We start from the raw sequence: 27705 nt of genomic DNA, 5'->3' as shown, positions 1-27705 counted from the left end.
TGATGGGAATAAATAATATTTTAAGAAAAACGACATTATAACGTGCCTTGAAGCAATTTTCAGTACTACAGCATTGTCCTTATCTATTATTCTTACATGAATGTAATAAAATTAGCCACAGATAACTATTGAAAATACAATATTATTTCAGTAATTTCATATCCAGCATTGTACTTAGAAAGCACGGTTCAGAATTTCCAACGACTTTTATCTTCGTTAAAGAACTGCGAAGAAAGCATGATATACCAGTAAAATTTTTACAAAGGGAGGCTTGGGACATTACGTAGAAAACTTGATGAACGAAGTCGATGCGTGACCAATAAATTAGCCACAGCTGCTAGCTAGCTTGAATTCAGTTTGAGCATCTCAAAGGGGATCTTAAGACCAACCACTTGGCCAACGACAGAGAGCCACGACACTAGATATAGCTCATCAATTGCAGCATGAGCTGCTGCATCACCAAGAAAAAGCAGCTTCATCCATTCACTGGTCCCACATGGATGCAATGTGTACCACGGCCTCTTCAAGTACGGATGCTCCTGGAATGAGAGAACGTCAATGAAATATTTGGAATAATATTCCCCATGGTCTAAACATTAATCTGGACTCATTCTACATTTCTATTTCAAGTATATACATAAATCAAAACCAAATTTACCAGTATTTCTTTGTCAGCATCTGGTGTTTCACTTTTCACACTTCGCACACAAGCAGAGTAAAATTAAAGTTCAAAAAATAATAATAGTGTGTGTACACCTTTGGCAAGATACATTTGATGCAACTGCAAGTTCTCAATCATACAATGACCTAAAGGGTGCGTGGAAATGTTCCAAAAACAAGTTCAATGATACAAAGTTGTCTAAAGCAACTTTGTCACTTTTAATTCATGTATTCTGTGCTGCAATGCCCATGAATAGGTTCAGTACAACATATCATGGACTAAAAATTTTCATGAAATTATTGGAGCTTTCATCAAATTTTTAACTTCCCTAATTCTGCCAAAATTTTGGACAAATTTTGAATTTTGGGAGGGTTCAAAACAAAATAAGGGCTCTGTTAAATTTCAGCCTGCCAGAATTTTAGGATTTTCATCCAAATTTTCAAATATATTAGCCAGAATTATAGGCTTTAAAATAGAAACAGAAGAAAAACCGGTGAAATTATTCTTTTTCTAAATTATTACCAATCTATTTTAAAGACTTCCCAAAGTTCCATTCATAATTTTCTAGTTTCTTCAACTTGAATTTCCGTAATATGGAACCCAAGAAATTTCCATCAAAATCAAAACTTGGTCCTGGCTTTGCTTTCCATCACACTTGAAATTCAAAAGGGGAGGTAAATGTCTCACTACACTTCCTCCAAAGATAAATATTTTTGTTACGTATAACTATATTAGAGAAGACAAGTTCAGTAAGCAGAATTACCGATCTCACTGGCATGTTAACAATTTGATATTTATCATAAGATGCATTATGAGGATTATAAAAATGCACATTGAATTCTAGTTACAAAAAATGATCTAAAGGTAAATTGATCCACAGCAGAATTAACTGTTGTATCTTCATTTGTTTAATATACATTTTTTGGTAAGGAACCATGACAATCCTGACTTTAATACGCTTAATTTAGGATAGAATATTAGTCGATTATTAAGCTATTGGAAGCTGCTGCATCTACTTGATCATGACTATCCTGGGAACTGCAGCTACACCATCAAGATTATAATTATACACAAGGTATTAAATTTTGTTTTTGACTAAAATCATGATGTGTTAAAATTTATAAATTATTTTTCAATGTCAACTTTGATTCCATTGTAAAAAAAATAAAAATAAAAAATAAAAATAAAAATAAAATGATGAAAATTAGTAGAACATGGAATGTTTTTGGTAAAACTTTTGATAATTTTTTGCCATGACCCAGGCATGGCACAAGATTACTGAGTGACCAGGCCAACCCACATTGGGCCAATTAGAAGAGAAACAGGCAGAGGGGATATCCATGTTACAGATGACTAACCTCCTCGTTCTGCAAGAAAGCAAACATATGGTATTGATTCAGAGAGTGGACAACAGAGTAGGCATGGCTTTTTAGTACATTTTACCTTACTTGAGGCTGCCTCAGCTGGAAGCCTTGCTGATTAAATGAAAAAGAGACATACCTACGAATGTACATGGATCATAGTTTGTGGATAGCCCTGATCTGCCCCTCGACAAATTTGTAGTTTCTTAAACAGATTCAGGGCTTAGTCAGGACAGATTTTGGGCCCAAAACAGAGTTGGGGCACTAGTGGGAATTGTGTTTCCATACCAGTCGAATTTGACCCAAATCTGCCCTCAATATGAATAAATAAATAAATATATATACTAAATCTTAAATTCCCATGACATTATTAAAACTTCCACTCGCAATTTTTGCTTTCCACCACCCTCAAAATTAAAACCGCTGTTAATTTCCATCTTGCAAAATTTTTGTTAAAATTTCCACAAATCATCCAGAACTTACTGAAATCATAACGAAATTGTCAACAATCTGACAATGGAAACAAATTTTCTTGACATTGAAATTTCATATTCAACAAACTCAGACTGAAATTTCTGTCATAATAAATAGTCTTGTTGAAAATTAAGATTATTACGAGAAGGATTTGAATGATAAGCTCCAAGAATTTTGAAATTTTACAGAAAATTTAACTCAGAGCTACAACATTTAATTTGGACTTTTAAATTATTTTCATTTGCATAATAACTAATATTTAGCTCATTCATGAATTTCATTTATATTAACTGAATAATTTTTTTCTATCATAAAAAAAATTGTATTAAAAAAGAAGAAAAAAAACCTCAAAAAGGACAAAAAATTCTAAAAAATAAAAATAAAAACGAGAAACAACAAAATGAAACAAAAGGAATAAGAACACTAATTCAGAGAATTCCTTTAAACCCATTCCACTCATAATTCACCAAACATTGCCAATTAGCTAATTCCTGCTGGCCCTTCTTCATCCTCTTCTTTAACCCCCATCTAGAAAAACTCCTTTAGCTCTAGGATCTGAGAGCCATAGGCTAATCTTATCCAGCAATTTTTGAGCTTCTAAGTCCTTCCCGTGTACCTCTCCCACTAGAGTAAACCAAATCCCATCCTAAAGCACTGCTCTTTACCCATTCCATCATCCTCAAAGATAGGAATACCCTCCAAACCTTTCATTGGAAATCAAGAAAAATCCCCAAGTAAATTAGAACCATAACCATATTGTTCCCGAATTTCATCCAAAAGCAAACCAGCATGGTGATCAAACTGACTAGTTTCATCACTATCACTCTCCCAACACATTGCCTAAGGTTTTCTTCTCCTTAACTCTGTATCCCCCTTCTCACCGCTCAAAGCTTCCACAGTACACAAATTTCTTTCAGCATTTATTCCTAAATTTTTTTTGCTCTCCCATCAGGATCACTGTGCTTGGAATCAGATTCTTCTCACGGTTCACACCTGCCACCCCAGCCCACCATAAACCTTATGGCGCAAACATTCTTCATAGTAGCTATTACAGCCCACAGGGTCTAAGTTCACAGCATACACTTGACACTGCGATGGCACCAAATGGTACGCTAGGTTAAGCCCTGCAAATGTGTGACTATGAAATTTGTTTTTTTGATAGCAAAAAAAATTCATTAGATAGAATAAGAATGTACAATCAGGAGAAGAGACATCTCCTTAACAAAGTCTGCGAAACCCCAGGGAAAACAAAATAAGAAAACGCAAGTGTAAAAAAACAGCCCAAGGAAATCAGCACAGCCTAAGAAGTCAATAGAGTGTCAATATCAAAGAAGCATATCCCCTTGAAATTACCACTACCCACACACCAAAATGAAGCTAGAAAATGAATCTTCTACCCCCACCAACAAAATCATTTGTTTCCCTATCTCCTAAAATGAAAATTCAAAAAAGATAAAGGACCATATGGATCAATAAGGAAAGAGGAAATGGGATCATTTTATCCTGAGCTCAAAATAGGCGAGGAAAAGAGGAGGACAAGACAAAATTCCCCAACCAAAAGTCTTTCCAAAAATGAATATTACGCCCCTTACCCAACAAAAATTTAGTATCAGGAATAAAAAGAGGGTAAATATGACAAATAGCTTTCTACGGACTTTCCGAAGAACATCTAGAATCCAAATTGGTGTCCCAGCCATTCTTGTCAAGTCCAAACTTTTTTTAATAATTTTATACCACAACGAAGAGTTTCTAAATGGAACTGCCAAAGCCAATTGGCCAAGAGAGTCATGTTTTTAGACATCAAATTTGCAAGACCCAAACCACCCTCCTATTTAGACCTTCAAGCTACCTCCCAACTCACCAAATGATCCCTAAAACCCCCTACCCCTAACAAAAAAATAAAAATAATCTCTCATAATCCTCTCGATCTTACTAGCAACACCCACTGGAATTATAAGAATAGAGAAAATACAATGGGATGCGAGAAAAACAAGCCTGGATCAAAGTAATCCTACCTCCCTAGAGAGAGAGAAAAAAAATGTGCTCCCTTCCACCCATCTAGATGCTTGGACACTCTCAACTACTAGGTCCCAAAAGCTAACTGACCTAGGATTACCCCCCAAAAGAACCCCTAGATAGGACAACGACCACTCCAACTCAACGCACCCCATCTCCAATGACAACTCTCTAACATGCTCTGCAGCATGTATTGTAGCAATACCACTCTTCCCCATATTAATCTCAAGCACTGAAATCCTTTGAAAAATATGGAGAAGCCCCAATATATTCCAAAAAAAAGCCCCTATGATCATTCAAGAAAAAATGGTACCATCGGAAAACTAAAGGTGTGAGACCGTAATCTCCTCCTTCCCCACTTCCAAAGTTTTCACTAAACCTCTATCCACCGCCCTATCAACCAACCTACTCAAAACATCCACCACTAAAACAAACAAAAACAAGGAAAGAGAATCCCCTTATCTAATCCCCCTCATCAACCTAAACCAAGATTTAGGTTCACCATTCACTATCACCAAGTAAAACACATTAGACGTACATACTTCCATCCATCATTGCCATCTCTCTCCAAACCCCTTAAAAACATCTTATCCAGAAAGCTCCAACTCCAGTCTTTTCAAAATCCAGCATAAAGATGAAGGCCCCCTTCTTCCTCCTCCTAATGTCCTCAACAGCTTCATTCGCAACCAAAATGGCATCCATGATTTCTCTCCTCCCCCAAAAAAACACTTTGGGCCTTAGAAATAGTCTTGTCAAGCACCCCATGCAGGGCAACAAGGTTCACAGGAGCAACACCTCCCAACCTTTTCTCTTATTTGCAGACAAGGATTACACAATCTAACATGTGCAGGAACACCATGCACGAATTCCTCTAGTGTCCCACATCATTAACATGTCATATAAATACACAGTTGGAACCCCCAACCACCTAGGGTCTACAGCTGACAACCCCAACTGCCTAGGTTGTGCTGGATGCAGCCAGCATCTGCCAACCAGGCTAAACAAGTTATGTTTACAATTATGTGGCTAGAAACATGCCCAAGATGTCAACCCACGAATTCATCCTTCAGCCAAGCCTGTATGTCAGCCTTACAATGAAAATTTCCTTAGTTACTACCCTGCTTGATCAGCATGTCAACACTGCAACATTTGACATTGACATTGCATGCTGCCCATGGATCAACACTTTGTGTCAAGCATTGTTTCCCCTTAACCATGACTTATTCCATATCCCAAAAACACCATATATCAATAAGGCACTTGATATACCCGAGTTAACCATCTAACCATGTCAATCGAAATCAGCCATCGTAAGCAACCTTGTCAAGGACCACGACCCCAACCATGTCCATCTCTAATCATGTCGACTAGGCAACTTAGCATATACGTGCTCCCTTGTTAGGATTCCCAAATCAATTGGGATTTTCTATTTAATGATAAGATTCCCATATCAATTGGGATTTCTAATTAATCTATTATAATTCCCAATGAATTCTATTTAATCTTAAATTATTTAATGTTGGGATTTTTATTTAATGTGTTAGGGTTACCAAATCAATTGGAATTGAGTCCATTAAGGACTTGGATTGGGATATTTTACATTCCTAATAGGAGTAAGTTTCTCTACCCTATATATATGTAACCCTATGGGGCTTTTCCAACCAAGCAATATTTTCTCTTAATATTTTCCCTTCTTAAAATTTCCCCAATTTCTCCATGATAAAACCCTAGGGTCTTATCATTTGGTATCAGAGTCATCCTAGGGGTACTATCATGTGGGTGGATCCTATATAAAGGTGTAACCGTGTAAGACACTTTGACGAGGGTGTCAGAGATCGAATGGGAAATCAAGTTAGAGTCCCACATTAGATGTATACTAACGAGATCTTGGCCTTATACGGATGGTTTGGGCTCCAACTATATGAGGTGTCTTTTATAAAACAAACGCGTCTGGCCAATGGACTAAAAGCAGACAACATTCACTGGAATTGGGTCCAAGACCGTTACATTTTGAGCATGTCACAATCCCACATCAAAAGTATACTAGGGAGATCTTAGGCTAATAAGGATGGTTAGGGTCCAAGACCCCTACATTTGGTATCAAAGCCGGCATTATTGTGAATGCCATTAAGCTGCCAACCAAAGCAAGATCTTGGAATTCTTGATTTTCACTCATATCCAATGGCCTCAGAAAATTCAGCAGAATCCTAGATGAAAGCTAGGCAAAAGGCTAAACTTAGCAATATGTTTAAGTCTCAATTTAAAGAGATCCAAGGATCGCTCTCTAAACTACTCTTTACATCTTCCCACAAAGATAGAAAAGAAGATGCCTCTACATCAACTAATTGTAGGGAGCAACCGTACATGTGCGAAGGAGGTTACAAAGGAGAGCGTGATTGTGGTCCTTCTCATATGAAGTCCTCGGTGGGACAATGATGACCCTAGCAGTTGGATTCCTAGAGCTGAAAAATATTTTCACTTTCACTTCACTCCAGAAACATATAAAGTTGGATGGTGATGCTATTCAATGGTATGACTAGTTTGAAGTTCGTTATGGAATGCCTTCACAGGCAGAATTTGTTTCTGGATTACTTGCCCAATTTAGGCCCACTAGATATGAGAATATCGAAGGCGAGCTTGCTAAAATATATCAAACTAGCACTCTCTTGGAGTACTAGACACAAGTTAAGCAGCTATCAAACATGACTAAAGATTGGAAAGAAAGCCAACTCATCGGTATTTTTATTGACGGTCTTCTACCTGACATTTGGCGTGAGGTCAAAGTACATTGGCCATGAACTATGACTGCTGCAATTTTCTTTGCATAGTTAGGAGAAGAGAAGTTGGGAGAAGCTCCCTGTGATCCTTTGCCATCACTACCTGGCTCTGTGAATGAAAGCTCCCTGTGATCCTTTGCCTATACCACCATTGCTAGTATGTAAAACCCTAAACAAGGCTCCAAGAATTTCCCAAGTTTTTTGTTGCTTGAGTCATCCACCAATATCTCAAACCACCAATTCTAACACTTTGAAATCCCTGTCCAGGCTTCCAAAAACTTGTGCCAATCCATCCAAGAACCATTTTGTCATCATTGAAGAAAGCCTCATCCACCAATTATAAGTTGGGTTACATTTGAGAACAAACAAACGATCTCCCTTTCCCACTTTATTTAGTCTCAAATCAAAGAGTCATCCTTCAATCTGAAAATACATTGAATGCAACCCCCTCCTTTCATGCCTTGCAACATCCATGATTCCTATGAGGATTTATGAGGAAAGAGAGGAGAAATTCTTTAAGGCACAAGGTTATTAGAACCATTGTATGCACGAAAATGGTTGGGAGTACGTTTAAAGTGGTTGTTATATTACATTATTGCACCTTATACACCACATATTTGTCATTGAGGCATTTTCTTTATAATATAAATTCTAAATTTTGCATTAATATGTTTATTAACAGTTTCTAATGCTCCATAAAAAATTACATGATGTACTATTAATTTCTATCATTTCTAAAAATTGAAATCACAATCAAAATTTGCGTACTTATGAAGCCTCTATAATCAAAGTTGAGATTTAAAACCTTACATGTACATGTGTATGCACATATATATACATACACACATACATGCATCTATGTGTGTGTGTATCTTTTATTAAATTGTTCCCATTTTTTCATGTGTTTAGTTTTATTTTATGTATTACCCATGCTAAATTCATTGACAATATAACAATATAATGACTTGGGAATTATATATGTCAAAAAATTTGTATGTTGTTTATACTTGGCATGGAGGTTAGGACCCACAATGGGAGGCTAATCTCTTGATGGTGCAGAGATGGGGATACAAACTATGCCCTAAAGCAAATTTTAGTAGGTGGGGCAAGTAGCTGTTGAATCTTGGTGAGGCAAATTCCAATTATAGACCTCCCACTCCAGATATGTTCCATGTTTAAGAAACAAGTCGCTGATTCTGTTAAAAAGAGGATTGGAATTTTCCTTTTTGTGCCTAGCGTCTGGCGTGGCCTGTCCACTTGACTGAGACTACTGTAGGCATAGTTTTTAAACATAAACTGCACCAGACGATCCAACCATGTTAGACTGAACAGGCCACCTTAATGGTCTAGGTTATACCTCTTAGTGGGATTTGAAGTTAACTGGGGTTGACCCGCTAGAACCAAGTGACTCAGCTTTAATCTCATCCAAACCCACCAGACTATCTGAGTCAAACCTAGCCCCTTACAGAAGCTTAGATAAGGTGAAGTATAGGCCTAGGATATGTGTGTGTGTGTGTGTGTGTGTTTGTGTGTTCGCATGTATATGAAGCTTGGTTTGCATTTAACATATATAACTTAGATAAATTATCAATTGAACCAAAATAATGATGACGATGATAATATTAATACATTTCAAGAATATCTTAGCAAAATAGAAATTTTGTCTTGGTCGTGATTGATGATGATGATGATGATTGTTTTTCACTCTAATTGGCTAATAGGTGATTAATTGATTATGATTTATGACTGACATCTTCGCATGTTGACATCACTAATTCAACCACTAGTTTAATTTAGCGACCCTACTGCTGACCCTGTATGGTTGTCTTCATTGGGTTGATCACCAGTTCAGGTTTAAAACTAAGACTGTAGGCACAAGCCTCAGCATTTGAGCGCACCTTATACCTAGGTGCACCTCACATAATTTTAACAATTATGGATAAAGGGTACTATTAACCACCAACCTTCCCAGCAGTTGTCAAAGGCAACATCTTCTAATGTTAGGAGCATCCAAATTCACAATAAAGCATAAGATAGAGTAATAATATGATGAAATAATATACCTACCTACTATCGAGAACAGTTGACTATAGATGGCAGGTGCTGCGCTAGTAGTAATAATTACTTCAATATTTGAATCCAAAGCATATCTCTTACATCACTCCTAAATTTTAGACATTTTTAATTTTAAAAAAAAAAAACAAACAAAAAACAAAAAAACAAAAAGACTAGGGAGTAAAATGAAAAAAAAACACATAAGATGGTGAAAAAATGTATACCTCCTGAGTTATGAATGTCCATTTTGACTCCTTTACTACCTTTTCTGAGCTGGCAGGTAAATGTTTTTCAATGTCATCCAAAACCAAATACTGCCCATCTACACTCACAAATTGGCAATTACATAAAATTAGGCTAAAACTATATTTTAACATTAATAAGAAAATATAGGAGAAAAACTGTCAATATTCACATCTTTGTAAAATTAGAATCAGCCCAACCCCACAATCAAACTTCTTCAACAAATGAAACTTGGTACAAGGTGGAATGAAGATTAATGAGCATAAGCATCCAAGAAGTGTTCCAAGGCCAAGTAGGTCACAAGTTGGCTTGTTTTGGGCACAATTTCTCTTGGAGTTTTTTTTTTTCTTCTGCTTATCCTTTTTATCTGCTTACAATTGTATGATTTATGTTAATTTCTATATATCAAAATTATTTTCCCAAATGTTCTCAAAAGAGGATTTTGTGATTGTCATGTTTCTGGACTTTTATTTAATTTTATTTAATTATGTATGGTAAGGATTAACTAATTTCAATGATCATGATTAAATATTATCAGGGTCAAACTAGGAGGATCCTATATAATCTTAGCATTGGCATTTTTCCTAATAAAAACAAAGGAATCGCATTAAATGAGGAGGAAATATACAAAGTGGAGAACCAGGTCCTCCTAAAATGTGAATTAAAAGAAAAAAGAGACAACAAAATCATAATAATAAAGTGATGCAGGACAGAACAGGGAGAATTATGGGAGAGAGAGAGAAAGAATAGGGAAGGCGAAGAAGAAGAAGAAGAAGAAGAAGAAGAAGGGAGAAGGTCAAGAGGGAGAGGGAATTGATGCAGCACAGAACAGCGAAAGAAACAAGACAGGATTATGGGAGAAATAGAGCAAGGAGAAGAAAAAAGGAAGAAAAAGAGGAGGGACAGGGCTGCATGAGTGAGAGAGAGAGAGAGAGAGAGGAGGGGCAGGAAAACCAGTCTGAAATTCAAAATTGTAACTGCCCAAAACAAAGTACTTATACACCCAAATACAGTGAAAACAAATAATTACAAAATAACACCAAAATATTTAAAATACTCAAATTATTCTAAATTAAATGAACTAAATAAAAAATTCCAAACTAAAATAAAAATCCTAATTTCTAAAGCTATAGCTACAATAATCTAAAGTACTCCATTCATAGGTCCTCATTCAATTGTTAGATAAAACTCAACCTCGAATTCTAAAATGCACATTAGCATTAACTACATGAGCAGGAATAAAGTCAAACGCATAGCAAAATCAAGAGGTGGCACAAACTGCAGTGCATTGTCAACCAACATTGGAAAGCCTCTAAAAGATGCTCCAATTGCAAGTAGAATAGAAGGCTTCAATGTCCTCCAATAAAATAACAAGTCTTCCAATAAAACAAGACTCCAATATGCATCCAGTACATATTCTAGAATGATGGAAAATGCTTCACTAGATTTCGTTAAAGATGTGGAAGGAGAATATGCTAGGGATGGAGGCAAAACTATTTAGTGGTTGGAGGAAAAATCGTCTCAAGGGTATTTTCAACAATATCCATGATTAAAGAATTTTCAACAAACTCTATGATGCAGATTAGAAGAAATTGAAGAGAGGAAGGAAGGGGAAGAGAGGAGAAAGGAGATACAAGGGGGAAAACTCACGTTCACTTCAATTCAAATTCAACAACTGCCTATAACATGGCTTTAAGCCTTTAACACACTATGTAGCCTCTTCCCATGAAATTACATATAAACCCTAAAACTAAATTACATTATAAACATACCCCTAGAATACACAAATACTACAAACAAGGTCCCAAATACATATAATACTATCTTAATTAAACTAAACACATAATAAACTACTAACTAAACCCAACAATCCTCGATCTAATTCTTATTTTCTCCAACAAGGGTCTTCCCAAAGTCTTGCTTCTTGTCCTACATCAAGTCTCCCCCAGTTAGAAAAAACTTGGCTTCAAGTTCTGAAATATTGGAGGATTGGAGCAAGAAGCCAACTTGGGCTCTTCAAAAGCCGAAGGTTGAGTGATACAAGAAACCAGGTTCCATTGGCAGCATCATAGACTTGAATTGAGAGTCAGCATCAATGAACTAATCATGAATGACAAACACAACAATTGATACGTCTGAAAGACTTTGGATGTCTTCAAACACATTCATTTCCTTCCTTTTAGTGTCCTCAAGTTGAGTAATTGCGTATGATTCCTCGTCTTGGTTGATTGGTAGAGGGGGCCTCAAATTATCTTCTTACCATTATAGCGAAAGACATGTTGTAACAACCCGGCCCTTTACACGGACTCAGGTGTCACTCACATACATCAAATACCTATACCTGTTCAAGATATGGAAACAACCCGCCCTAAACAGGGACATACAGGTGTAAAACATACATAATCATGATGTAAATGTCGCAGAAAAACATAAACATCCATTGGGATTACTACTAGCCTTATACCAGAGTTCACTAATACATCCATAATTTACATACATTCGGACTTAGAGTAATCGTCATATTACAACCCTCCGAAAAGGACTTTCATCAAGTTTAGTACAAAAATTTAGATGCTTACGTAAGCTAACCAAAATAACCTCCCTAGTCCTTTTATCTACTAGGACCGACGCACGGATGGACCTGAAAACAAAGGTTGTAAAATAGGATGAGACACCTCTCAGTAAGGAAGGAGTTACAACAGTGTGTGACTGCATACATGCATATTTTCATTCAACATCTAGAATATAAATCAAATATTTTCAATACAGTAATGCATCAGGTATATCATTATTCATATTACAAAATTCTCACATCTGTCTTTCGACCATTTAATGATTTATCAGATGACCAACAGCAAAATATCCCTATAACCAGTTTTACCCCGTGGCTCGGGTTGTGCACTGGTACTCGTCCAATGCCCTGTTCGTGCAGACACTGCTGAGTACCTACATACGATCCGACTGCCTCCATTGGCCCAATATCAGCCAATGGTTTCACCCTGCTAGCCGACCATCTTGGTACCCACATCGTTTAGTACGTGTGGTTGCACGTGTACATCTAGCTACGATATCGTGCCGTATCATATAACAGTGGTTTCATTTCACCCTGCAAAGAAAGTATTTTTCAACCCTCCCGGGACTCTCAAGCTGTGGTTCTGTGTATCATAAATTCAATTTATACAAATATGATTTTATCTCCTATAAACTATATCAATAGTATAGAAATAATTCCAGCGGGTTCAAACCGGCGTCTTTCCACCTGGTTTACCCCTCTTTGTTTACTGATGCGGCTCGGTGTATCACCAGCCTCTGTTTATCACATTGTCAGTATAACAAATTGGAATTTCATTCCCATATTCTATATCAGTAGTATAGAAAATACATTCATTTCCATTTCAACATATATCACACAAGTTTAATACAAAAACCCGCTAAATGATAGAAATTCAATATACATAGTTTAACTAAACAAATAAAGGAATCGAGTCTCTCCTACTATAGTATAAACACAAATAAAGATGTTTGTAAAATTTGGAGATCATACGTCGAAATCCTCCTTTTTACCAAAAACCATAAAATCGTCAAACCGGCATTTCTACTCGGTAGAATTTCACAAATAAGTAGTTAAATCATAAATAATAACATAAACTAGCTTTTTAGCGGTTTAGTTTTCCAAAAATGTTGTTATAATCAAATTCCCCTTACCTTATATTCGAAATGAAACTTCGTACGAAAACGGTCCAAAACGACAACTCGAGATCCTGAAAACCTAAAACCACAGAACATAACCTTACTATGTTTTCTACTGCTATCCAAATATCCAATCAAAATTAGGATCAGATTCCTACCTCGATTCTTGGGAAAACCCGAAACTCTCCGAAACGACGATCCGATCTACTAAAAGTGTAGAGTTTCCTCTTCTGATCCACGCAGTACCCTCCGTTTTTGGAAACGGGTGATGAACGGCGAAGGATCTTAGAGAGAGAGAGAGAGAGAGAATGAGAGAGAGAGAGAGAGAGAATGAGAGAATGAGAGAGGATAAGAGAATTTATAGAATAAATCCTTGAGAGAGAGAAAATGAGAGAGAGAGAGAGAGAGAGAATGAGAGAGGATAAGAGAATTTATAGAATAAATCCTTACTTAGCCCTTAAGTAATCTAAATAAATATCTCCTCCAAGATATTTATATATAAATATCTAAAAATATCTCTTTTCAAAATATCTTCTCCAAAATATCTTCTTTTTTTTTTTTTCTTTTTCGGGGTCGGGTTACTACACATGTGTTCTCATGTCCTTGAGTCACACCCAAATCATCCAACCAAAGAGAACCAAGGAGTACATGGCCAATCTTCATAGGGTATGATATCACATCAAACATTATCAAAGTAAGCACTCATTTGGATAGAAACTAAACATCTTTCATAAACATGCAAGGTAATGTTATCAATCCAAGACATCTCATAAGACTTTGGGTGTGGTTTTGGATGAAGTTGCATACAAGTGACTCCATTTGTAAAAACCATATTCATAGGGCATTGTCCACCAATAATGATTTTGCAAACATTTCCTCCACAATTGAGAAAGAAGTGGAAAAGCTTGAACTTGTGCCTAAGGTATGATAAATGGCATTCCTTTTTACAATAAATTGTCTCCAATTGCTGGATTTATACATATATATGCTGCAACTATATATCACCAAAAGTTCTAAACTCACTTGCTCAAATTACTCGATCTATCAAGCAAAACCATAAACTTGACTCCCAATTTTCAAGAACTACCTTCAATTCACCTTAGATCCTGAGTGTTATGCCGAAATGAAACAAATTCACCTTGAAAATCCACAAAATGCACAAATAAAACCTGATTTCCAGCTTTGATAACAACAATTTCTCATTTTTTGTAGCAAATTATCACACTTGCATGCAAAATATCAAGTCCACATAAAAAATATCACACTGCAGATTAAAATATCACAAAAGAAACCCAAAATATTGTGTTTGAGGCAATTTTCTCACGGAATTGGGAAATGCAAAAAATTTGCTGGCATGTGAGGCGCATGTGCTGCCGGCAATGACACTTTAGGCAAGCGTAGATCTGACAGAGATGAACACAATGGTGGTGGTGGCATGAAAAGAAAAGAACAGGAGGTTAGGGATTGAAAAAGAAGAGGGGGGGTGGTTGGCTGCAAATACTTCAGTCAGCGCCTGAGAGTCCTCCGGTGATTGGATGACGAAGAAATTTCAAGTGCTGAGGTTTTGGGAGGTTCTGTTTTTGATAGTATGGGAGGTGTCACAAAATTACTCCAGGAAATTAGGGTTTTTTAGTCAGAGCCACGACCGTAATTTCCTAGAAGTTACAGATGATCAGTGTATCAGTTTCTTGGAATTTCCTGCAATTTCTGAAGTTATTTGTTGGAATTATGGCGTTGGAAGCAAGGGTGAAATAATTGGAAGTCTACTGCATTGATTTTGCTGTAAGACAGCTCTAATTCAGAATTCAGAGAGAAAGGGAAAGAGAAGCTGAACGGGAATTCTGGAATTCAGAAACAGAGAGAGGAATAAGAGAGAATTAAGGGAGAGAAACAGAGAGAAGATGAGAAGAAAAAGAAGGAAGAACAAGGAAGAAAGAAAGAGAGGTAGCAATAGATTAGACAGGAATTAGAAGACAGCAGACAGGAAAAGAAGTTGCAGAACAGAAGAAGGAAGAAGCGAAAAAAGAGAGGGGAGAAGAAGAGTAAATGTGAAAGAAGGGGGAATGTAAAGGAAGAATCAGGCAATCAGCAGTCTTTATTTAATTTTCTGCTCATATCAAATGTTGCTATTTATGGGTGCTAAAGGTATTTTTGTAATTTCTGAATTTTGAGGATTTATTTTGGTAGCTTGGAGGGTCATTTTGTAATATCCAGGGGAATTTTTGTGATTGTAGTTATTTTTGTGATTGCAGTTATTTTTTGTGGGGCTTTAGAAGATAAGAGGTTTTTAGAGGGCGTTATGTGCAAAATAGGAGTTGGCTTCTCTTGGAAGCTTCAGGACTAGTATAAATAGGAGTCTTCGGCCACTTTTCTAGGAGGTTTTTTCGGCATTTTATCTTTGAGAAGATTTCTCTCCAGAGCTCAGCTCAAGACCAGCTAGGGTTTGAAGATTTGGAGGCTAGGGTTTGAGGAGTCGACCCCACAGTGCCTGCCAGCCCCTCCATTCAGAGCTAAAGGCGTGAGAGGCTAGCAGAAATCCGCTGTTACTACTCTGAAACAGTGCCAAAACAGGTATTGATGTGAGAATTAAGCTGCGGCCATGACTAGAAATTGTCTTATTTGCTGAACTGACTTTCACAGCAGTCATCTCTTCCTTGTTTTATGGATTTAGTTGTTACTTGAGTCAAGAAAGGTTGCTAAAACACTATTCTGACACCTATTTGCATCAAATTGGTATCAGAGCAAGTTCGATCTTGTGGGTTCATGGCTGCAACGATTGCAAGAGGAAATAGGGACCATAGAGGTAGATACATGATGGTCGATATGTTTGGAGAGCTGCAGGAACAATTTACAAGGCTTACTCAGCCTGTTACACAATCTATGAGTAATCAAGGTTGTTGAATGAAGATAATGAACATGATTTTGTTGACGTAGCAATAAATGAAATAAGTGAGCAATCTGAGACCGAAATCAACAGCTCTAGTGACGATAAGAGTTCTGAAATTGAAAGGCCTGCACGACAAAATAAAAGGCTTTCATGATGGAAAGATCACATTGAATGCGCTCAACAAAATTCCAAAGAGAATGGTGCACAAGTAAATATTTCAGAATTTGGTGGTGGTATAGAAGCCAAAGAATTCTTAGACTAGGTTGATAGCATTGAGAGTTAGTTTGAATGGAAAAATGTGCCACAAGAGAGGAAAGTGAAGCTTGTGGGAGCAAAGCTCAAGGGATCTGCTTCTATTTCGTGGAAACATTATCAAAATGATCGTGTGAACAAAGGGGAAAGGAAAGTCATAAGATGAGATATGATGAAAGAGAAGCTGAAGGCTCAATTCCTACCCTGGGATTATGAGCAAACCTTGTACCAAAGGGTTCAAAACCTACAGCAGCATGGCTAGTCAATCAAAGAGTACCCCCAGGAGTTTCATAGGCTTTCCTTGAGTAATCTTGCTGAAACTGACGCTCAAAGGGTTAGTTGCTATGTGAATGATCTCAAATGACCATTCAAGACCAGGTAAGCTTGCAGCATCATTACAAGGTTAGTGATGCCTATCAGCTTGCGCTAAAAGTTGAGTCACAACTTATCCGCAACATGCCTAAGAAGCTTGGGACAGAGCGCAGTAATGGTGCATCAACTAGTAAGGTGGGTGGCAACAGTCCCTACATGTGCTAACCAACCAGCCAGCAACAATAGTGGGAAGGTAGCCGAAGTAACCCATGGGAAAACAGTGGCGAAATGCTACAGATGGCTTCGAGCTTGGGCACAAGTCCAATGAGCATCCAAAGAGGACTGAAAGTAGAGTAAATCTTGCCAAGGATCCATAGGCTAATGGTGAAGAGAATTTTGCAATTCTTGAGGGCCAAGAGCAGCAATTAGAAGCTGAAAAGGATGTGACCAAAGAAGGGATTGAGGGTAATGTCCTTAGTGAGGCCGTAGCCATTCGAAGGTCATTACTTTCCCCTCCACCAGCAGCAACAATTCTCTATGTTAGAATACCTTCCAAACAAAATGTACAGCAGGTGGAAAGCTTTGCAACTTGGTAATTGATAGTGGGAGCAATGAAAATCTGGTTTCTCAAGAGATGGTAGACAAGCTGGAATTTAAACCTGAAAGACATCCACAGCCATACCAGATTCTATGGTTCAACAAAAGAAATGAGGTAATAGTCTCTTCAAGATGCCTCATTAATTTCTCAATTGGTTTCTTTAAAGAATATGTTTATTGTGATGTGGCTCCCATGGATGCATGTCATATTCTTCTTAAGCGGCCATGGCAGCATGACAGAGGCACAATCCATGATGGTATCAAGAATACTTTCATTTTTGCAAACAGTGGTGAGAGAAAGAAGAAGCTTGTGCTAAAATCAATGAAGGATGATGATATTAAGAGGCAAGAAAATGGTTGTTCACTTGCTCTCTTAAATAAAATGGATTTTGCTCCTGAAGCAAGGAGTGGACTGATTTATGTCCTTTTTCAAAAGGCAGGGAAGCTGCAGTTGGAATTTCCAAATGATGTCAAGGAGATTATCAATAAGTTCAAAGGTGTGATGCCCAATGAGTTATCTGATTGACTCCCTCCCATGAGAATATATACACATCAAATTGATCTTTTACTAGGTGCTACTTTTCCTAATTTTCCACATTATTGAATGAGCCCAAACGAGTATGAAGAGCTTCAAAAGCAGGTTTGGGAACTTCTTAGAAAGGGATTTATGTCCTTTTTCAAAAGGAAGGGAAGCTGCAGTTGGAGTTTCCAAATGATGTCAAGGAGATTATTAATAAGTTCAAAGGTGTGATGCCAAATGAGTTATCTGATTGACTCCCTCACATGAGAATACATACACATCAAATTGATCTTTTACTAGATGCTACTTTACCTAATTTGCCACATTATTGAATGAGCCCAAACGAGCATGAAGAGCTTCAAAAGCAGGTTTGGGAACTTCTTAGAAAGGGATTTATGTCCTTTTTCAAAAGGAAGGGAAGCTGCAGTTGGAGTTTCCAAATGATGTCAAGGAGATTATTAATAAGTTCAAAGGTGTGATGCCAAATGAGTTATATGATTGACTCCCTCTCATGAGAATATATACACATCAAATTGATCTTTTACTAGGTGCTACTTTACCTAATTTGCCACATTATTGAATGAGCCCAAACGAGCATGAAGAGCTTCAAAAGCAGGTTTGGGAACTTCTTAGAAAGGGATTTATGTCCTTCAAAAGGAAGGGAAGCTGCAGTTGGAGTTTCCAAATGATGTCAAGGATATTATTAATAAGTTCAAAGGTGTGATGCCAAATGAGTTATCTGATTGACTCCCTCCCATGAGAATATATACACATCAAATTGATCTTTTACTAGGTGCTACTTTACCTAATTTGCCACATTATTGAATGAGCCCAAACGAGCATGAAGAGCTTCAAAAGCAGGTTTGGGAACTTCTTAGAAAGGGATTTATTCAGGAAAGCCTAAGTCCTTGCATCATACCAGCTTTATCCACTCCTAAGACAGATGGAAATTGGAGAATGTGTGTGGACAGCAGGGCTATGAACTGCAATCATAGATATGAATTTCAGACTACGAAAAATTCAAAAATGGTTACCTGCAAAGGAGAAGAAATGGCGAAAAGGGCAATCGAGATGCGGGAAATTAAAAGAAAAAATGATAATAACTTCAGATTTCTAGTCATGTGGAAAGGAAAGCCTGACCATCAGAAGTCCAAGATAAGCAAATGGGCGCATATGTCGATTCACTAAATGATGCGAACCAACTTTATAAGGAAGCTGCTAATTGTCATAGGCAATTCAAGGAGTATCGAGTTGGCAACTGGGTAATGGTCATCAACTGGGTAATGGTCATCCTATGGAAAGAGAGATTTACATGCTTACCATAAGTTGAAAGGTTGAATGATTGGTACACAAATTTGGTAAATATGCCTATGACATTGAACTCCTTCATGGCTTGGATATGTCATCAATCTTTAATGTGGCTAATTTGTACCCAATCCATGGTGATATACAAAGTGTTGAGTGCAAAAACTACACCGAAGTCTCTTCTACCAAAGCAGGAAAAATTGAGGATATCATACATGTGCGAGTGGTGAAGACTAGGGCTGGAATTCATTTCAAATTCTTGGTAAAATGGGCGGGCAAACCTGATTATGAGAAGTCATGGACTAGCGAGGAGGTGTTCATGAAGATAGACCTTGACATATGCCATATAGCTAGCAAAGATGACAACTCGCATAGAGGCAAGTCCTTTCTAAGAAGGGGGGAATGATGCAATCAGCAGTCTTTATTTAATTTTCTTCTTATACCAAGTGTTTCTATTTATGGGTGCTAAGGGTATTTTTGTCATTTCATAATTTTGGAGGTTTATTTTGTTCAAATTAGCTTTGGGGGCTCATTTTGTAATATTCGGGGTTATTTTTGTGATGATGTTATTTTTGGTGGGGCTTTAGAAGATAAGAGGTTTTTAGAGGGGGTTATGTGCAAAATTGGAGTTGGCTTCACTTGGAAGCTTCAGGCCTAGTACAAATAGGAGTCTTCAGCCACCTTTCCAGGAGGTTTTTCAGCATTTTATCTTTGAGAAGATTTTTCTTCAAAGCTCAGCTCCAGACCAACTATGGTTATGAAGATTTGGGGGCTAGGGTTTTGAGGATTCGACCCTGTGGTGGGACCAGTCCCTCCATTGCAGCTAAGGGCGCGAGAGGATAGCAGAAATCCGCTATTACTGCTCTGCAACAGTGCCAAACCAGGTACTGGTCTGAGGATTAAGCTGCTGTTTTGACTAGAAATTGTCTCATTTGTCGAACTAAAATTCGCAGCAGTCATCTCTTTAATACTTTACGGATTTAGTAGTTATTTGAACCAAGAAACGTTGCTAAGCACTATCCTAATATCTCAGTCTTCAATTCTGAAATTTTCTCATATCCCTACACCTATTTGCATAAAAAAATCAAGTTCAATTCAAATTCAAATTCAACAACTGCCCAACATGGCTTTCACACACTATTTATAAGAAAGCCTCTTCGCATGAAATTACCTATAAACCCTAAAACTACATTACATTACAAACATACACCTAGATTATACAAATACTACAAACATCCCCCAAATACACATAATATATCTTAATTAAACTAAACACATAATAAACTGCTACCCAAACCCAACAATCCTCAATCCAATTCTTCTCAGGTATTCTCCAACAACGATCTTCACAAGGTCCTGCTTCTGTCCTACATCACTCTAGAGCAACTAATTGATGCTCGTTCTTTGGGTTAGAAATGGTTTGAAGAGTAGGGTCATTGACAAACATACATGTCCTAGAAGTTGGCAACTCATCTTGAAGTTCATTGCAACTCCCAACAACCACATTTGTTTACGGGTGAAGTTCCATCTCTGACCTAGAAGCACCAACAGACTTTAGGGCCACTAAAGACAAATCTAAAGCCCTATTTTGATAGGAAGATTGATGAATCATGTCCACTAAAGAATCAGAAAAATTTTGCATAAATACTATGCAAATCATTTATCTAGTCGTGAGACTCAATTTTGCAACATTTGCATAAGCACTACCATATTTGATAAATAATCCTCAACAATTTGAGTTTTTTTCTTGAACATCTTCGGTGGGATTATAACATCATCTTGATCTCTTAGAAATTAACCTATGCCAATGAAACTCTTTAAGATTAGAAATTGTATTATGAATCGGTAGTTGATGTGATCTCTCAACTTTCAAAGCTATATGGTGAGCCTCAAATAGTGATGGGGCAGTTAAAGTTTTGCAAAATAATATCCTTACTTATTTCATTTCTCAACCTTTTTATGAACATAATCGCCACTCTAGGCTCCTCACTAAGAACACGCCAATTCTAGGCAATAATTAATGGCACTAGAAGAAAGTTGTCTACACCTATGTGGTCCATTAGTTGCCTCCAGTAAGAATGATGGGCGTATTTCTCTCTTAAAATACATCTCATTTCAGACCAAATGGTAAAGGTGACTCTCCAAGATAATGTTTTCCCTTTCAACTTTTTGCCAATAATGCTTTGCCATACCACAAAGTTTTGACTTAAGAAAGTAAATACTCCGGTGATCATACAATCCATAGTGTGAGCGACCACTTTGCCTAAAAGATTAAGCTAATAGTTTGTGGTGAACAATGTATATCAAGCCTTAATAACCCACCCACCCCCCACCCTGGCACAAGTGCAGCTTGATTGCACATGCTGAGAGATAAACAAACAATGAACAACACCTGGCATGAGGAACAACAGAATTTTTTCACAAACAAACAAGCAACCATCAGATAAGTAACATTATATTGAAATTTCTGCGGAGTCCAAATAGAATACTTTCATGCAATGGTACCGAATGGTCATTACACTTTGTAATCTTAAGAGATTCTTCAAATATTTCCCTTTTAAGTTCTTTAATGCTCCAAAACACTCCACTAATAAACCTGCAATAGGGTGCTGGTAGTACAGGTTCACACTCCACAAATATCTGACAATATGATGGCAACCCAATTTCAAGCAAGATAGAAGTTAAATATTATGAAAAAAATTCAACATATTGTGGTTGGACAATTGTTTTGCAGATCTAGAAGTTGCAAAGGAAGAGGAAAATTTCCACGTGCATTGTCCAAGCATGAGGCTCCAGTGGCGGTTGTCTCCAGATAGTCTTTATGATGATTGTAGATTAAAGGGTGGTGATTCCAATGGAGGAGGAGGTGTAAAGAGAAAAAAAAATAGGAAATTTGGGATTATGAAGGGGTGTCAGCCAGAAAAGTTTTAGGTGCATGTGGAGCCACAAGCCTTGTTTGCTGGAGGTGAAATTTGGGGGAAGGGCTTTTCAGGGATTCTGTTGTTGATTATAGGGGGGAGTGTCGTAAGATGAAGGCATATGGTGTTTGGAAATGAAGGCAGTGCTGCAATTTGGTGGTAAACTTGCAGTGCTACAGAACAGAAAAACTAACAGAATAAGAGAATTATGGGAGAGAAAGAGAGCAGGGAAGAGGAGAAGGGAGAGAGAATTGATGCAGGACCAATGGTACTTGGAACGCATTTACAGTACGGGAAATAGGAACATGAGAGTATGCCACTTATCATGGTACGTGGTACAATGGGAGTAGGTTTCATCAATCATTCTAATGGAATGAAAAACAGGTTCCAATAAATGGAAAACTTCCTTGGATCAATAAGCATAAAAACACATCCTGTTGGCCTAACAAGGCTTACAAATCTTGTTTTGATGATAACAAATCAAGGGAACTTAACATATTTTGGTTAAGTGATGATGTTTTAGGAATCAATCATATGAGTTCAAGATCAAGTGCTCACAAGCTTTGTTGAAAGTTTATACTCCAAAGACAAGTGGTCAAATGAAAGCTTAAAATATATTTAAAGCGTGGGCTCAAAGATAGAAAAACCTGATGAAGCTTAAAGTATATTGAAGAGAAGATGGACTCAAAGAAAGACAAGCATGAAGACTTGGTGCTTAGAACGTTTAAGTCTTAAAGAGTCTTATGTAAGTACTTCATTTAATGTTGATATGGATGTATGGAAGTTCTTAGGTTTCATTATTGACTTAGAGACCAAATTTTGAAAACCGTGAAAAATATTTTCAATAATCTCAAAGTAATATGGCAAGTGTAAAAGTTAACAAAAGTTTTTGGAAAAGAAATTAAAAAAAGCATATGTTGTTGCACGTTCAGGCGACTGACCTAGTTTGGTCAGGCGACTGTACTTTTTTATGCTGAAATAAATTGAGAACACAGAAAAGACTCAGTCGACTAAACCCATGAGTTCAGGCGACTGACCACATTCTGACTTTGAAATTTCACTGGTTTTTAAAAGAGCAGGCAACTGACCTCGATTGTCCAGTCGACTGTACTTCGTAACGGTCAAATTTAAACAGCGAAGAAAAGTTTCCAAATTTGTTTACTTGGACCCCAAACTTTATGAAAGCTTGGGAAATACTCAAAGCAACTTGGGGAACACGAAATAGAAGCTTTTTTCATCTATAAATACATGGGAAACCTAAAGATTATACACACCAACAAATTGCAAACAGCATTCAAGCTATATTGTTCACAATTGCAAACACTCTGCTGAAATTCTTGCTGATCAAATCACACAGTTCTTTGCTCACTTACTGAGAAATTCAAATCCAAAAGAGAACCTGATGATAAATTTCTAAGCTTCAAATTTTTCTATACTGATATTTAATTGAAGTATCTTTGTTGTGCATTCAATTGTACTAATCAGCTCTTTTGAGAGTATCATTGTACACAAATTGTATCTTGTTGATTTTGACAGCTCAGGTTGTTGAATCGTTGGACCAACGAGAGCGGATTCTTGCTAGGGAGATTTGTTGACGGTTTAGGGGATTGGATCGTTGTACTAACAAGAGGGGATTCTTGTTAGAGAGGTCGTAACTTTGGCCTAATAAAAAAGTTGGAAAGGAAAATCCTCACAGCGGTTTGCTTGGGGCAAGGACGTAGGTCTTAGACCGAACCTTGTAAAAATACGGTGTCACTCTCCTTACCCTACTCTCTTTAATTTTCTGCATTTATAAATTGCATGGATGCTTAGTTAATTGCTGTAAATTAATTTGACTTTGGTAATTGCGGAAACCTTGAGTAAAGAAAGTACGCTGATTGCGGAAATCTTGATTAAAGGAGATACGTTGATAAATATCAAAGTTCATTAACAGATTTAAACTCAAGTAACTTGTTTGATATCAAAATCTGAATTTTTAAGGCTAGTTGAAATTTCTATTCTATTGTGAAATCAAGTTTATCTTATTGATTGGATTGAGTGTTGGCCATTGCAAGCCAACTATAATTGTGTGATTGAGTTAGTTAAAGTGCAAAGGTTTCTTAATCATTGTGTTTGTGTGTGACAGCTAAAAAGAAACATAGTTGGGATTCAAAATTAACTAAAGGACCTTATAAAAAGAATCTGCAAAGAAATTTTTAAATCCCAATTCACCCCCCCTCTTGGAATACACCTTACTTTTCACATCCACACACACATACATACATATATATATATATATATATATATATGAAAGTCCCAAATATATAACTAATAACATAAAATAATCAATAGCTTAAATAAATAATATCCTCAATAAAGTCTAAATTCCGCAAAAAAATGTAAAGAAATAACAACAAGCCTGAAGTCCCACTAGGTGGGATCAGCTAGATGAATCATTTTCCGTCAATTTACCCAATCAAGGGCATTTTCCTCTGCTAGCTTAAGAGCTATTAAGTCTTTCCTCACTACCTCATTTCAAGTTATTTTAGGTTTATCACTACCCCTTTTAATACAAAAAACAATAATTAACTCACTCATCCTCACAAGTGTGCTGCTTGGCCTACGTTTCAAATGCTCAAACCATCTAAGCTCCCTTTTCTTGTCTTCGACCAGTGCTATGCCTAGTTTATTGTCTAAGCTCCCCTCTTACAATCCTAACACTAGTCATTACTCTATTATACAAATCCTTACTAACCAAAAAAATGTAATTTGTAAACCAGCCATGGGCACGCACATGGTTCTCCATTTTTAAAATTTTAAAAAAAATTATAAAGAAAGTAATAATTAATTAAACAGTATAAGGTCATTTTGGGATAGTTGTAGATAATTATATTGTTATTTTGGGATAATTATTAATTATAGAGATAAATTTGACATAATTATAAGGGCATTTTGGAACAATTGTGAGTAAAGGAGTATTTTGGAATGATCATTGGTCGTTATAGGGATAAATTTGACATTTTTGAAAGAAGACACCAAAAGTAGAATCCCCTTTATAGTATTAGAGATAATTATGAGTGGTTATAAAGATAAATTTGATAAAATTATAAGGGTATGTTGGGATAGTTGTGGGTAGTTAAAAGAGTATTTTGAAATAATCATTAGTAATTATAGCAATAAATTTGACATTTTTGAAAGAAAACACCAAAGGGAGAATCCCCTTTATAGTATAAGAGATGTAAAAAAAAGTAAAGTAAAAGTCAAAAACAAAATGACTCAGACAATTCAATAGTCTTGTCCAACTAAACACTAATGGGGTGATAGGAAAATAATGAAAACTAAAATTTTCAAGATTAACCTCTTCCCTTTACCTTTGTGGTATGAATTATGTCAGCCTTTAAAAAATTTTGAAATCTAGACCTACAAAGACACAACTCCTAGCCTTGGATTAGTAGTAGTTTGACAACTAGAGCTTTGTCTATAAAACTTGGAACCAAGAGAGCTTTGACAATTTACTCTATCCTCCTTGCACTCTGAAGGTCTTGAGGGATATGAAAATTCTCTTCATCGTCCAAAATTTCCGGATCAATTCCTCTAATCTTACATGGGAATCATCTACCATGGTATCCTTGGGATCAATCAAAGTTTTAAAACCCAGACCTGTAAAGTGACTAGTTCCGATCCAACCTAGTCAGACTAGCTAGTCCAATCCGGGTTTTACAACTATGTGATCAACATTCCACTTTTTGGATGGCTCCTTCTTTGTAATATTCATGAAATCAGGAGATCAAGTGAGCATGGTTTTAAATAGCAGCAGTGGTAACATAGCAAAATGTTACAAGGGGTTGTGAGTAACAGATGTTATGTAATGAAAAGTGAGTCTAATAGAGATGGACATACCACTGCTGTATGCACGGAAATATAGCACAGGAACCTTGTACGACACACTGTATACTATATGCAAATCACAGTAATGTACTTCATGATGATAGCTTTGTACCTACAAAATTAAATAGAACATAGTTTAGTGAAGCAATGTACCATCCCTTGGTTTTATCCATCGATATTAAATTAAACCTCGAGTCATATGAAACAAAGTAATCTTGGCCAAGTGTACCTGCCAATATATACATACCAAAACTGCATTATCAAGTGGCTCCTCATTAGAGCAAAGAGGCCCTTCGTTTTCTTTGTGACTCACTTCATTATGATTGTCCTATAGAAGAGAGTCATATGACAATGTCAATTTTTGTGACTTACTTCATTATGATCTTCCTATAGAAGAGTCATATGACAATGTCAATTTTTGTCACTATGAAGCTTATTCATTATTCAAACATCAACAATGAACCTCACTATATCTGAGAAAGCACAATTTCTCTAACGACAAATATCCCTCGACCTGAGAGAAAGGAACAAGAGATGGTTAGAGAGTCAAAGTGAAAAAATTTATAGCTTGGAGTTCTTGACTTATTAAAGGGTTATAAAAATAATAACACCCACTTCATATTTAGCAGTCCAAGGTAGTTTTGGAAGGGTGACCCAAGCCCACGAAGGGAGAGTAGGATTCATCCGTTGCCATTTCTCAGCAAATGCAGAAGCAAAAATATGGAAATCACGTGACGAGAGGGTCCCATCCCAAGACGAAACACCCATTCGAGCTTGATTTGAAGCCGCGTCAGCCTGAAGGTGAATGCACTTCAAGCGTTTGAAATTTTAAGAAGAGAACATAAATTTTTTTTCTTAGTTGCACTGGAAATGCAACTGACCCAAGAAAGGTTTGAAAATCCACCAAACTATATTATATTATAAAAGCAGTGATGTCTGCAGGGATGGACATGGAAACACAGTGCTCTCACCGTCACTGATCCCTCGCACCTCTTCCGTCTCACTTTCGCCGCGGCGCCTAGGGCGTGTTTGGTTTGACGGCCCTTCAAAACCTGAGACCGACTTTATTACTCTCATCCGTCACACCACCAACGACAGGGTTATCTTCCTCGACACCTCGGACGTCTACAGCACCCAGTACAGTGTCCCTCAGACCCCTTCCCTAAACTTTTTTCTTCCAATCGCCTCAATTCATTGCATTATCTTGTGATTTAGTTGCGCCGTAGTACAAGCTCGGCCGGATGACACGGGAGCCAGGGATAACCCGGCGGTTTCGCGGCGTGGCTGTTGATCCGGTGAGTCGGCGACCATGGACGAAGACGATGGGGCTGCTTGACGAAGCGGGGAGAATTTAATTAGAGTTTCATCCTTCCTGTCCTCTGCTTTTAAGTTAACACCGGGTCGGGTTGCCCGGTTTAATCCTGAAGGCTCGCACGTGTGAGGCCAGCTCCCATTTTCAAATATTTTTTGTTTTTTTTTTAGGAAATCGTGAAATTATAAAACAATAAAAAAGAAAAAAATTTGAGTCCATTTAGTTTTAGAAAACATTTTAGTTTCTATTATAGTTTTCAAAATATTACAAAAATACCAACTTATTTTTTTGTTTTTAAAGATCTGCATTAAAAAAATAGAAAATAAATTACTTATTTGGAGGTTGTTTGTTATTAAAAATTGTGAAACTAAAAATAAAAATGAAAATTAAATACTAAAAAAAACCAAAAATTAACAATAACAATTAAAACTATGATCTGAACAAAAAATGCAGAAGAA

The 27705-nt window shown here is 36.9% G+C and overlaps 1 protein-coding gene and 1 long non-coding RNA gene across 4 annotated transcripts; both read right to left on the bottom strand.

The window, feature by feature from the left end:
- Nucleotides 1–27302, bottom strand: LOC131154853 (ubiquitin-like-conjugating enzyme ATG10). 3 transcript variants are annotated; one of them, XM_058107644.1, is made up of 7 exons: nucleotides 26907–27302; nucleotides 26551–26730; nucleotides 26399–26449; nucleotides 26165–26263; nucleotides 25948–26047; nucleotides 9569–9666; nucleotides 1–539 (listed from the first exon to the last, which is right to left on the bottom strand). In XM_058107644.1, exons 2-7 carry the CDS (start codon nucleotides 26701–26703, stop codon nucleotides 342–344), a joined length of 699 nt encoding a protein of 232 aa, XP_057963627.1. In that variant the 5' UTR covers nucleotides 26704–26730; nucleotides 26907–27302; the 3' UTR covers nucleotides 1–341. The 3 variants fall into 3 exon arrangements, with proteins under 3 accessions (XP_057963627.1, XP_057963628.1, XP_057963626.1); XM_058107645.1 differs by having other exon boundaries at nucleotides 26183–26263; XM_058107643.1 differs by having other exon boundaries at nucleotides 26551–27302.
- On the bottom strand, nucleotides 11219–13712 carry LOC131154855 (uncharacterized). Its single transcript, XR_009136679.1, has 3 exons — nucleotides 13436–13712; nucleotides 13293–13356; nucleotides 11219–12228 (listed from the first exon to the last, which is right to left on the bottom strand). It is a non-coding gene; the product is annotated as an uncharacterized LOC131154855 (long non-coding RNA).
- Nucleotides 27303–27705: the final 403 nt, after the last annotated feature.

Source organism: Malania oleifera, chromosome 5 (genome assembly GCF_029873635.1).
Source record: "Malania oleifera isolate guangnan ecotype guangnan chromosome 5, ASM2987363v1, whole genome shotgun sequence".
Lineage (NCBI taxonomy): Eukaryota > Viridiplantae > Streptophyta > Magnoliopsida > Santalales > Ximeniaceae > Malania > Malania oleifera.
Note: the sequence above shows the minus strand (reverse complement) of the source record. Positions and strands in the feature narration are given on the sequence as shown.

Excerpts from the sequence above, each read along its gene's own strand:
- LOC131154853 (XM_058107643.1), bottom strand. The coding sequence starts at position 26,703 with ATGGGTGTTTCGTCTTGGGATGGGACCCTCTCGTCACGTGATTTCCAT. Across the intron at positions 9,667-25,947 it reads TTTCCGTGCATACAGCAGTG|ATGGGCAGTATTTGGTTTTG; the intron begins GTATGTCCATCT and ends TTGTGAGTGTAG. Across the intron at positions 540-9,568 it reads GGACATTCATAACTCAGGAG|GAGCATCCGTACTTGAAGAG; the intron begins GTATACATTTTT and ends CTCTCATTCCAG.